This window comes from Martes martes (genome assembly GCF_963455335.1).
Source record: "Martes martes genome assembly, chromosome: 11".
NCBI lineage: Eukaryota > Metazoa > Chordata > Mammalia > Carnivora > Mustelidae > Martes > Martes martes.
Genome location: NC_137899.1, coordinates 66,289,730 through 66,303,508, shown reverse-complemented (window position 1 = coordinate 66,303,508; position 13,779 = coordinate 66,289,730). Strand labels below are relative to the sequence as shown.

Below are 13,779 nucleotides of genomic sequence, written 5' to 3'. Positions count from 1 at the left end.
AAGGCATATTGGGAGAAGTCAGATGTACACTTGCATAAATTAGACCACACCTATTGTAGTCTAACATTTTAACAGAACATGGGCAATCTGTACCATGTTCAGAGCAAGGCAACCAGAATTATGACACCATAGAGCTAATGATTCCAAGTTTCTGAATATTTAACTTAAAAATAGAAAGCTTTCTAAGGGTAAAGGTGGGATTAGTGCAAAGTCATGAGTACAGTATTTGAATAATAGAGAATTGCTATGTGCAAATAGGTTAGACTAATTTTGTGCAGTTGCAGAGGTGTGGAAATTATAGGGAGACATTGGTTCAGTTTCAGAAAAGATTTTCTAACATTTATAGCCAACCATAATTATACTAGGCACTCCTATGCATATTCCTTTTCAGGAATTAGTGAAGAGCCAGTTCATAGATTGACAGAAGAGATCCCTGTTTTGGATACAGGGTTAAAGAAGATGACCCATGTAATCTATGAATCTGTGATTTAATGGTCCTAAACAAAAAGACTTATTTGGGTGTGAAGTGTGTTAATGTCTTTTGTTCCTTCCACAACATGGCCCCAACTGTGTCCAAAGAGGGGTTTGAAGAAAAATGAAGGATTGACTTTGAAATAAATCTTCCACATTCCAACTTTGGATTCAAGAATAATGAAAAAATTAACAAATTCCATTTTTAAACATCTTTACTTAAAAAGGAAAAACGCAGCTTTGCATTTTGTTTTAAACATAAGTTATATATTTCTAATTCTAAAATAACACGTTTAAAAAGTAAAATTCAGAAAAATCACCATTCAGAAGTAACCTCTATTTTTAGGTACATATTTTTGTAGCCATCTCCATCCCTCCCACCCCAGCCATGCATGTATATATACAGATAGATGATTTTCACAAAATTAATATTTTTGTACATAATTAAACACTTGGAAAACTTTCCATGCCATTAGATAATCTGCTAACATGTAATCTTTTAATGGCTATAGACATGTGGGAAATGTGGTAATTTACTTATTCTTCTATAATGGTCACATAGGTTGTTTCTGTTTTTGCCACTAAAAATTCACTTAGGTTATCCTCTTTGTACAGTATTTTTTTGGTCTTGATTATTCCCTTAAATTAGAATGGAAATTTAAGTCAAAGGGGTTGGCTCTTCTGTAACATCTTGATAAATAGTGCTAAATTACAGAAATGTACAAATTACATCAGTGTATGTTTCAAGGACTCTTCTCTAACACTTAGTATTTAATAGTTATCCATTTTATAGGTGAAAATACCTTATTATCTTCAATGTTTAATTTGTTGAATATTAACAAATTCAAACAAATATTTAATGACACTTGACTTTGGGTTGCATAGTCTATTTTTCTAGTGAAGAACTGACTGATATTTTATGAGTATGTCTGTTAGAAAAATTTTGTCTGAAATCTTTGCTCAGTGGAACCCCGTCTTAATAAAACGAGTGTCCTACTAATCAGTACAAATATTTATATATATGATTCCATTACTTTAAAAATAATCTAACTTGTGTTTTGTTCTGATTTTTGTTGCTAGCTGAATGACATACAAATTTGTGAAGCATTCAATATTTGTATGTCTCTGTGGCTCACTTCCTCACCTTGCATGTGTCCTGTTCAAATGCCACCTCTTTAGTGAGGCCCTCCCTGATTTTCCTCCTTGGAATTAACAACTGCTCCAGCTCGTGGCCTCTCACCACACACAGTGTACTCCCAGCCTCCTTCCTCCGTTCCACTTCACTTTCTAAGAGACTATAATGGATTCATTTACTTGCCATGACTATTTCTGTCTCTACTTAGTGAATGTTCTAAAATGTAAGTCTCACAAGGGCAGACATTGCTCACTGTTATTTTGTTCACGGTTGTATCCATAGGCTCCAGAACAGAACGTGGCATTTAGTACACATTTGCTAAATCTTTGTTGAATGAATGAATAAATATTACCAGGCTTACTATTAAATTAAAAGATCCTTGTCCTAATGAATGATAATAGTTTTAATATATATCATATGTATTAATTTAAAAATATATAAAGTGAAATATCATTTTGTTTTGTTTTTACAGCTGATTTTTCACACATTGCAACTGTTAGCATTCACTGTCCTTGCCATTTTAATCATGAGGCTGAAGTTGTTTTTAACACCTCACATGTGTGTTATGGCTTCCTTGATATGTTCTAGACGGGTAAGGTATTCATTTTGGTGCCACTACACTATAGTAACTGTATGTGTTACTGCTGGTGGGGTTTCCATAGTTATTTTAGATGTCCGTTAGAGCCAGGTATTATAGGATTTAGTTCCAGGATGTTTCACATTTCTGTGATTTGCTGATCTTAATCCTTGGTAGTAAATCAGTACTAGAAGGATGAGGTGTCTTTCTTTCTTTATTCTTTTGAGGATAAAGAAAGTTCCATTTTTATTAGGCCCTATAATTCCAAAATACATACTATTTTTGAACAGTAGATGACGTTTATTACTGGTGCATTGATAATCTCAAACGACAACCCACCTTGGTTTAGTAGCAAGGTGAGAGTTTATTATTGGCCCTATAGCACACTTCATATAAGAATTAAAAATAAATGGTTTCTTTCATTTCAGCTCTTTGGCTGGCTTTTTTGCAGAGTTCGTTTTGAGAATGTTATCTTTGGCATTCTAACAGTGATGTCAATACAAGGTTGTGCAAACCTCCATAATCAATGGAGCATAATAGGAGAATTTAATAATTTGCCTCAGGAGGAACTGATACAATGGATCAAATATAATACCAGACCAGGTATGTAGCTCTTTTGTTGTATGTAAAGCTAGTATACAGACATGTAGAAACAGACACACAGAGTCATTAATTCACTCACACATTTTAAGCATGCTAATTGTAGTGTCCACCGGTCAAACCTTTTCGAAAAACAATTTTGTGCCCTCTTTAGATGCCTCCTAGATAACTGCCAAGAATTTTAATTAACATGAGGAATTAGTGATTGTTCATAGATATGTACTATAATGCTTAGATCATTATCATATTTTAACCCTAACAATGACAAATAAATCTTCAATAACAAAATTTCACACCTTGTGAACAGACATCGGAGAAGATACTTTTGACCATGGGGAGGTCAACAAGGCCTTTCTATCACTTCAGTCAGTGCTGACTCTCTCATCCAACTCTGTAAAACCATTTGCACACAGAAGAGTTAAAATCTTATATACTCTGTTTTCTTCACTAAATAATTTCAAACAGACTCCAAAAAATTTTTAGCTTACTTTTTTCCCTATCTTTATCCAAAATCAACTCAAGCAGACATATTTCATTTTTTAAAAACCCTTTCCAGAGAATAAGTGTATTCTACAGTATTTTCTATAAGTAATCCATAATCTTGTCCAAGACTAGTTCATATTTATCTCACCAACAAGAATTAAGACTTTGCAGAGTATTTCTGCCCCTCTCTCTGCCATAGGTGGTTTCTCTTCAGTGATTTCAGCTGTTGCTGGACAGACTCACTTACTTTTTTTCTGATAACTGTGTCCCTGGGCTTTGGGTTCCTCTAATTCACATTTTCTCAGCCTTGGCACTATTGACATTAGGGACTGGCCTGTGCATTGAAGAATATTTTGCAGCATACCTTTCCTCAACCCACAAGTTGCCCACAATACCTCTCTCCCCACAGTGTGCCAATCAAAAATGTCTCCAGAAATATATATCCCTAGAGAATAAAATCACATCTGGTTGAGAACCGCTGCTCTAGCCTAAGAACTTTCCATCATTAATTATTGAATCTTGTGATAATAAATACACATTTCTACATTGATTGACTTATATATCTTCAAATTTAAGTCATATGTAAAGATATTCTCTTGAAGTTACATTTAGAATATTTAGTTAGATTTGCAAGTAAACATTTCAGCTATTTACAGTAGATTTGAATAACGTGCCTTGTTGGTGATTTTATTGTATTGATTTAAAATGATAACCTTCAAAATTATTTAATAATTTTTATATAGAATTGTCAGGAGGTAAGTAAACATTCTTGTCTTCCAAGAAACTACAGTTCACAGTTTCACCTTAAAACATACAGCATGAGACTTGCCTTTTGTAACAGTCTCTCAGTTCTTGGCATTTTAAATTATCGGAACAAGTATAAAGTTTTGTAATTCTTTCTGGTCCTATGTGTTTTTGTAGCATTGTCTTTTACATTGAGCTTGAACTTGGCAGGAAGTTGTAGTAAAGTGCCTGAGTGTGGGCTCTGGTTCCACGTAGGTGTATAGACTTGACAAGTCAATTATCTTTGTTGGTTCTCAGTTTTCTAATTTACAAAATAAGAATAACATAGAACCCACTTCATAAAGTTGTGCAAATTAAGTTGTTTAATCCTAGTAAATTATTTAACACAGTTCCTGGCACAGAGATAACAAAGTCGGCTATTATTATAGTAGACATTATTAAGCAAAGAAAAAGAATAATGCCGATAGTTATTATTTAAATGTATTTCATCTTTCTTAATTTGAGTTCAAACATTATAGATAAATACTGATCTTTGGTGTTCTTTAAAATATGTCATTAGGGAAAATGTCCTTGTTTTTCAGATGCTGTTTTTGCAGGTGCCATGCCTACAATGGCCAGTGTCAAGCTGTCTACTCTGCACCCCATTGTGAATCACCCACATTACGAGGATGCAGACTTGAGGTTGGCAACTGATTGAATGTTTTAACCAGACATGCTAATTTTTCTCAAAATGAAAATATCATGTATTTATGACTAACCTGTATGTGTCTATTTGTTCCAGTAGAACTGCTAAGTACTAGTACTAGGAGATGGGATGGTTCTAACCCATGGCCATAGTTTGCCAGCCCCTGCTCTGAACCCCACAAGCCCCTCTGCCTGATTTAAGAAACCATTCTCTATTTTACCAATGGCCTACAACTAACCTTTTCTAATAGAAAAGTACATGAAATTTGCTATATTACATGCTTTTATGAAAATTTAGGGTGTTTTTGGTTAGCTAGTTATGAAGCTGAATTATTTTAATCATTTTAATCATTGTCAAGGTAATCTTTTCCTGTTAATGTATCTTTGGCCTATTTTTAGAGTTAACATTTTAAATCATTTAAAGTTTGATGTCTGGTTTTGGACATTGTACATCCTATATGCTTGAAATTTTGAGAAATGTCCAATGCTGGGTGGGCAGATCGGTAACTGGGTGATGGACTTAAGGAAGGACGTGATGTACTGAGCACTGGGTGTTATATGCAACAGATGAATAACTGAAAGCTACATCTGAAAGTGATGATACACTCTATGTTAATTCATTGAACTTCAGTAAGTTAAAAAAAGAAATATCCAATGCATAAATGGTAATTATTCAGGATTTCATAAAAACTCCTATTTGGGGGCCAAATTATCTGTTGTACCATATTTTGGTGACTGATCCTGTTTGTCAAGCTTCTGACTGCTACACTAGATGCCCTCTGTCTGAATGTATGATTTGCTACATTTCAACTTCAATTAATATGCTTTTCAGATGATTTCAGTAGGTGAAATTATCTGCCAAAATCTGTTTTCACTCTGTTCACCTCTATCTGAATGTGTTTCGTGAGTAGATTAATTACTTTATGCATATGCAAAGCAAATTTATATCCTGAACTCTGTAGTCTCTAAGCCACTTGATGTTTGTTCTTGTAAAAACTAACAAGCAGTACCTACAAAATTCAAACCGCTGTAAGTTTTAGCACATACAAAATAGAAGCAGGAAAGTGGAAACTGCTATCCAAAAATAATCTGTGCTGTCCCCAAAACAGTTCATGCTGCTTGAGGTCATATATATGAGTGTTCCACCCATTGAGTGTTGAGATTTTCATTTACTAGCAGAATTGTTTCAGTCATTCTATTCTAACTTATTAAAAAATACTTAATTGTGTTTTGAATGTAAAGGGCTCGGACAAAAATAGTTTATTCCACATATAGTCGAAAATCTGCAAAAGAAGTGAGAGATAAATTGTTGGAGTTACATGTGAATTATTACATTTTAGAAGAGGCATGGTGTGTTGTGAGAACTAAGTGAGTATGAGCCCTACGCTGTATAGTATGGAATATCTTTAAGCAACAACCGTTTTTACCTTATTACAGTAGTTGTGATTCTTTAAGAATGGGATTGGGGAGCGAGACAAATTTACGTAAGAGACCCTTAATCTCAGGAAACAAACTGAGGATTGCTGGAGGGGTGGCTGAATGATGGACAATGGGGAGGTTATGTGCTATGGTGAATGCTGTGAATTGTGTAAGATTGATGATTCACAGACACCTGTACCCCTGAAACAAATAATACGTTATATGTTAATTTAAAAAATACTGAAAAAACGAATTTTTATTCTAAATTAATTAAAGTACTATCCTGGTATTCTATTTAAAATTATTTCATGTAGGAAAATAAATATCATTTCAGTAGAATCTAATTTCAAGAAACTATATTGTATTTTAGCTTCCAGATTTTTTTATTTTAACATCTTAAATGTTGCTTTCCTTATAGTTTTTCAAATTTTTATGATAGTTTTTATTAGATGTATGAAATACATATTTGAGTTTACAGTAGTGTGAGACATTAGCATTCTTTTACTACAACTGGATAACATTGAATTTATAAGACCTACAAGAAAAGTTTTTGATAACTCAAGAAGATATAATAAGTAAAACATTCCTAAGTATAATTTTTAACTTCTGAATTTTCAATTTCTAAAAATCACAAAATTCTAAAATGGTTAATGGATATCTTGAGGCCTTTCTTTTAGATTCCTTGACTTAAGAGGTCCTTAGTTGTATTAAGTCTAACATTAAGAATTTTCATTTCTCATATGGATAATTAGGCATTAGACCATAAAACATTTTGGAAAAGTGAAGTTCATAAGTTTTAGTGGCTAATTTTAATACCTAATATATCTAGGAAGATACGACATCTTGTAAAAGAAGATGCTGGAACATCATAATGTTGATGCATGTGCACATCACATTAATTTAAAATTTAATAAGTCAAAGTAGACTTCAAAACAAGGCATATTACCACAAAAAGATGGACATTTTATAATGACGAAAGGATTAATTCATCAAAAATATATAACAGTTCTAAAATGTGTATATCTAAACAGAACTTCAAAGCTCTGTTTAAATTAAAATTAAATTTAAAATGTATAGAATAAAATTAAAAATGTATAGAATATAAAGATAAATAAGCAAATTTTCAATGATAGTGAAAATTTCCTTTCATTACTGAGAGAATTAGATAAAAAGAGTGTAAGGATTAAAAGATAGAAACATCAAACAGTATCAAATAATCTGACCTAATTACTTTTATAGAACAGTACAGGAAAATACATTCTGCAGAATACACATTCTTTTAAAGGGCACATGGAGTTTTCACCAAGGGAAAACATATGCTGGGCCATAAAAATGGCTTCAGTATGTTTAAAAGATTTGAAATCATAGAGAATTAAAGTAAAAATTAATAATTAGAAATCTACTAAATATAGATATCTGGTAAATCCATACATGTTTGGAAATTAGGCAGTAAATTTATGGATAACTTATGGGTCAAAGAAAAAACTACAAAGGAAATTAAAAAATAATGGTTTTTTACTTGAATGCAAAAAGACATGTTTTCAACAATGTTGCTGATCTAACTGGATATCTGTATAGAAGAAAAGGTGAGCCATGACCCATACTACAACATACACGAAAAATTAACTTGACATGGATTATAGCACTAAATGTAAAAGCTAAAATTAAAAGATTTCTTGGAACACAGAACACTAACCATAAAAAAAAATCAAATCATACACATCAAAATTGAAATCTTTTCCTCAAAAGATGTTAAGAAAATGAAAAGGGAATCCACAGATTGGAAGCAAATATTTGTAAAGTAGGTATCTGATAAAAGATATATATATATATTTTTTTTTACATGAGATTTTACAAATTAATAATAAATTGACAATACAATTGAAAACAGACAAAAACTTGGACAGACGTACTTCATGAAAGAAAATATGTGATGACTAGTAAATACATCAAAAGATGCTCAATATTGTCAGTGTTCAGTGATATGCAAATTAAAACCACAAAGAGATACTATTACAGATACTCTAGAACAGATAAAAATCTTAAAAACTAAGATACCAGATATTGGCAAGGTTGCAGATTAACTAGAAATCTCTTAAATTGCTAATAGGAGTAAAAATGATACAACCACTTTGGAGAAGTGTTTGGAAGCTTCTAATAAAAACTTAAGCATGTATTTGCCTTATTACTCAGGAGTTCTACTCCTTGTGGAATTTAAATAAGATGTTATAGTGTCTTTATTCGTAATATCTCAAACCGGAAACAACCCAAAGATCAAGAGAAAAATGAATAAACAAATCATATATACTATATTCATATAATGGAATGTTACTTAGCAATAAAAAGAAACTGATGTGTGAAAAAAGGATGAACCACAAAAACATGCTGAATGAAAGAAACCAAGCACAGAAGAGGACATACTATGTGATTCCGTTCTATGAAGTTCAAAATATGCAAAGCTAATAGGAACGGAAATCAGAATAGCAGTTGGCTATGGTGATGGAGGAAAGATCCTCTAGAAAGGGATTCAAGAACTTTTTTCTTTTTCATAGAATAATGACAACGTTCATTATCTTGACTGACCTATTTTTTATATGAGTGTACACACTTGTCAAAACTCATGGAATTATACACTAAGATCTGTGCATTTTTCCTCCTGTAATTGTATCCTAATAAAAAGTTACTCTAAATATACAAGTAAATATTTATGCAAAGAAGTCTTCTAAAATTCTGGGATGTAGAAAGACATTCTACAGCTATCACTAGTAGCCTTCTGAGACACCAGGAATAAGTTCTAAAGAAGGAATAGCGAATTTTCTCTCAAGGCAGTTCTTTTTACAAAATTGACTTGTTCTGCTTTTCTTCACAACTGTGTTCTATTAAGTATTACATATCCTTTACCTAAAAGCCTAATGCTATGTGACATTTAAAGGAAATAATGAGCAGTGCTAATTTGATTTTATAGGATGGACAAACTGAATTTAGGAGTTATTGGTCTGTTAAGTCCCAAAGAAATTGAACATAGGACCCACAAGAAATGAGTTTTGGAGGGAGTTCAGTTAGTATTGGCAAGAAGAGGTTGACCTACTGTTCCCAGAGATTATAGTTATGAGAACTGAGTGAAAACACAGGTATTCTTCACTTTGTCTTGTACTATATTAGCTGAAACTTGAGCATGTCAAAATTACGTTTTGCTTTGCATGGTTTCATGGAGCTCAGTGTCATCTTGAGACTCATGTGAACTAGAACCATGTCTTAAGAGTTACTATGGCATGGGGCGCCTGGGTGGCTCAGTGGGGTAAGCCTCTGCCTTTGGCTCAGGTCACAGTCTTAGGGTCCTGGGAACAAGCCCCGCATGAGGCTCTCTGCTCAGCAGGGAGCCTGCTTTCCACCCCCTCTCTCTGCCTGCTTGTGATCTCTCTCTCTCCGTCAAATAAATAAATAAAATCTTTTAAAAAAGAAAAGAGTTAACTATGGCACAACTTAAAGCAAGGACATAGTTCCGGTATGCATATAGTTCAATTATTAGGATGCATCCAAAATTAGGTTTAATGGTATTAAAAACAACTACTTGAAGTCTCTGGGAAGTGACACAAAAGCAGGGAGAAACTTGAGAAACATTTGCTCTTGAAGGACTTCTCTGAATTTGGGACCTTCTTACCTGCGAATACTTCATAAACCATCCCGTCCCTGCTTCTAGTATAGCAGAAAATCACAGCCTACTGGCTTAAGGGGACAGATGGTGACAGATGAGCTGTGAGTAGCAAAGCAGCTGGATATTTGAAGGGGACGTTTTAGAAGCAAGAGCAGTACAGAAAGACCAAAACCTAAAATCTGAATTATAAATTCTGCCTTAAACTTATTCTACACATGCTTGTGGGAATCCCCTGGAAACTTGGGAAAAGGGGAGGTGGAAACTAGAGCAAGATGTCTATCCTCTTTATTTATTTTATTTATTTTTATTTTTAAAAATATTTTATTTATTTTAGAGAGAATATGAGTAGGAATAGGGGTAGAAGGGGAAGGAGAGGGAGAGAATCTCAAGCAGACTCTGCACTGAGCACAGAGCCCAACATGGGGTTTGATCTCACAACCCAGAGATCATGGGCTAAGCAGAAACCAAGAGTTGGAGACTTAACCAACTGAGCCACCCAGGTGCCCCAAGATGTCTGTCCTTGAAAGAGAACTCCTGGTGAGATTTGCATATTCCCTGTTGCTTTTGACCATGTACATTTCCCAAATTGCACACACTCTAGGAAGCAGAAAGCAGAGTCATTACTTGTTTAAGGTGTCAGGGCAGGGGTGGCTGGGTGGCTCAGTTGGTCAAGCAACAGCCTTTGGCTCGGGTCATGATCCTGGGGTCCTGGGATCGATTTCTGCATCTGGCTCCCTGCTCACTGGGGAGTCTGCTTCTCCCTCTGACCCGCCCCCATCTCATGCTCTTTCTCCTTCTCTCTCTCTCAAATACATAAATAAAAATCTTAAAAAAAAGAAAAAAGAAGGGCAGAAATAAAGGATAACAAAGTAATTACACATTCTGGGAGGACCCCCAAAAGCAAGGGAAATATGGGAAAGATGGGTTTCCAAATATAACTCTGCCCAAATCCTTGGCTGATAAAAACACAAGGAAAACCCCGGGGCCAAAAGCAAGAAGTAGCTGGAACCTAAAAAAACTGAGCGGAGGTAGCTGCTGCACAAGATAGGAGATCCAGACAAGTTAATTGTCACCAGAACAGAAACAAGAAAGTAACAGTCATCAGAAGAACAAAACAGATTCCAGACTCACTGCCAGGTATTTTCTCTAGTGTTCAGTTTCCAACCCAAAATTACCAGACCTGTGAAATTTTTTTTTTTTTATATTTGGAAATCCATTTTTTTTAAGATTTTCCAATACTTTGGAAAAAAGTTAGTAGAAACTGATTCAAATAGGTTGAGATGTTGTACTGAGCAGGGAAAGACTGCAAAGCTGCTGTTATGATTATATTTAAGGAATTAAGGAAAATATGTTCAAAGAATTGAAGACATGATATCAGAAAGGGACAAGATATGATTCTCAACAGTGAACACCCTCCCCAGAAAAATGGAAACTCTAGAATTGAAAATTATAATAAATGAATGAAAATTCTTTAAAAGTTCTCAAGAAATATGATGTAACAACAGAAAAAAGATCAATGACTTGAAGGTAAGTAAAGAAAAAGTACAATCCAAAGAACAGGGATCAAAAAGATTGAAGAAGAATAGCAAAAGCCACAGAGACCTGTGTGTTATTAAGTAGCTCAACACATGGGAAGTGTAATACCAGGAAGAATGAAAGAAAAGAAAAATGGGAGGAAAAAAAATACCGGAAGAAATCTTGGCCGAAAATTTCTTGTTTGTTGAAAGTCATTAACTTAAAGGTCCAATTAAGGTTAACAAATGCAGCTAGGATAAACCCAAGGAAATCTACATCATGGTATATCAGAGTCAAACTGGTGAAAAACAAGGAGAAAAGAGGAAATCTTGAGAGAAGCCAAGAGAAGAATGATATGATAAACATCTGGCTTCTTTTCATAAATAGAAGTCAACTGACATTGAAATGAAAATTCAAAATTCAGAAATACAGGATATACTAAAATGTGCTGGAAATATTAAAAATGTGGATAAATATTAATCACTATATGTATATATATTTTATTCTTTGAAAATCTTTTAAAACCCTATGACTAGTTAAAGCAGAGATAAAACCATTATATTTTTGAGTTTATAATGTAAGTCATATATATATGACAGCAATAGCACAAGCAAGGGGAGTAAACAAAAATAAAATGTATGCTTTTCTGGAAATAATCCAAGTTTAATGTTAAGTAACTGTGATATGTTGAAGATGCCTGTTTCAATATCTAGAGAAACCACACACACACACACACAAATGCAAAAAAATGCATAAGCCAATGAATGAAATGGATGATATAGTAAAACTTTTTGCTTGACATAAAAGAAAGAGAAACACATTTTTAAAAAATGAAACAAATAGAAAACAAGGAAAAAAAGCCTAAATCAAACAATATCAGTAATCACAAATATGAATGGGGACAAAACACTCCAATCAAAAGACAAAGTTTAGTAGACTGAATACAAAACCAAAACCCAACTATGTGTCCCCTCAAAGACATGCATTTTAAAAACAGATACATGTATCGATTGAAGGAAAAGGGATGGAATTGTTTTGTGAATAACATATGAAAGCTGCAGTGAACATAAATATCTGGAATATTCTAGAGAAGGCAAAACTATATTGCAGAAAGGAGATCAGTGTTTGCCTGGTCTAAGCTGGAGCTAGGGGACCCACTGCAGAAGGGTTCAAGGGAAATTGTTTCAGTGCTGAGAATTTTCTATATTACGATTATGGAAGTGCTCACACACCTATACACAGTTGTCCATATTTATCAAACTTTATTCATAAATGGGTACACTTTATTGTACATAAATATTTCCTCAATATAGCTGTTAAAAAATAATAGCCAGTTTGGCCTGACTTCTCTTTACTGCCTGCCTCTCATGCAGGGTTATTCCCTCGTGAGAACTAGTATCCCAGTCAGTCCAATTATAAAGCCACCCAAAATAGGAAAGGGTAGAGGAGAACAAATCTGGCCAAGAAGAGCTTTCCTTCGTTACCTTGGACTATATGTTTTCATGCTGATCTAAGTCAGATGAAACTCAAAAATAGGAAATTCATCAGGAATTAGATTAGCTTTCCTTTAATCTGTCTCCTACTACTCATGAGCTTTATGTTTGGATGGTGATACGACCTAGAAAATATATTTATTTGTATTTCATTTTGAAAATAAATTTTTAAATATGTATTTCTGAATGTATATTGGACCTTTACTGTTAAGTTTAATAATATACTTGTTATTTGGTTAAGTGGAACATGAAAATGCAACATACTTAATTTCATTTTTATCCTTAAATGTTGAACTTACATTTTTTGAAATGATGCTTTAAAATCTTTATTAAATAAATTAGTCTTAGGGCGCCTGGGTGGCCCAGTCAGTTAAGCATCTGCCTTTGGCTCAGTTCATGATCCCTGTGTCCTAGGATGGAGCCCTGTGTCAAGCTCCCTGCTGAACTTCTCCCTCCCCTCCCCGCTCATGCTCTCTCTCCATATCTCTGTCTCTCTCTCAAATAAATAAAATCTTTAAAAAAAGAGTCTCCAAAAGTCTTAGAGCTACTTTATAATTTGTATATTTTCCTTGCATATGACTACATTTTTAATATGGATATATATGTGACTTTTTTTTTTTTTTAGGCCTGGTTGCAGTATGCTGGAAATTTGGGATGTGGAAGACCCTTCCAATACAGCTAATCCTCCCTTATGTAGTGTCTTGCTCAAGGATGGGAGGCCTTACTTCACCACAGTATTTCAGAATAGTATGTACAGAGTATTAAAGGTTAACTGAGAACAAAACCCACCACACTGTGGTGAAAACAAGTATGTAGAAAACAATCACTTTGCCTTATTTGCATTAATAAAAATCACAAGCTTTAATAAGGGGTCCTTAAAAAGAAGATATTAAAAATGATCTCGAGTTATTTTGATTACTAAAAGATAAATTATTTCATTGGTTTCCATTGAATGTCAGCCTTATTAAGCTTGTTATTTAAATGGTTAAATCATTTCATACTG

The 13,779-nt window shown here is 33.8% G+C and overlaps 1 protein-coding gene across 1 annotated transcript in view; it reads left to right on the top strand.

Moving 5' to 3' along the window:
* Positions 1–13,552, top strand: part of DPY19L2 (dpy-19 like 2) — a gene marked incomplete at both ends in the record, with an annotated part of 86,897 nt that extends 73,345 nt beyond the window's left edge. Inside the window, 5 exons of the mRNA XM_080819083.1 lie at positions 2,079–2,198; positions 2,612–2,786; positions 4,592–4,691; positions 5,937–6,062; positions 13,402–13,552. Of these exons, the coding sequence (XP_080675209.1) occupies positions 2,079–2,198; positions 2,612–2,786; positions 4,592–4,691; positions 5,937–6,062; positions 13,402–13,552 (672 nt within the window). The remainder of the gene's footprint in view (positions 1–2,078; positions 2,199–2,611; positions 2,787–4,591; positions 4,692–5,936; positions 6,063–13,401) is intronic.
* Between the last annotated feature and the right edge of the window lie 227 nt (positions 13,553–13,779).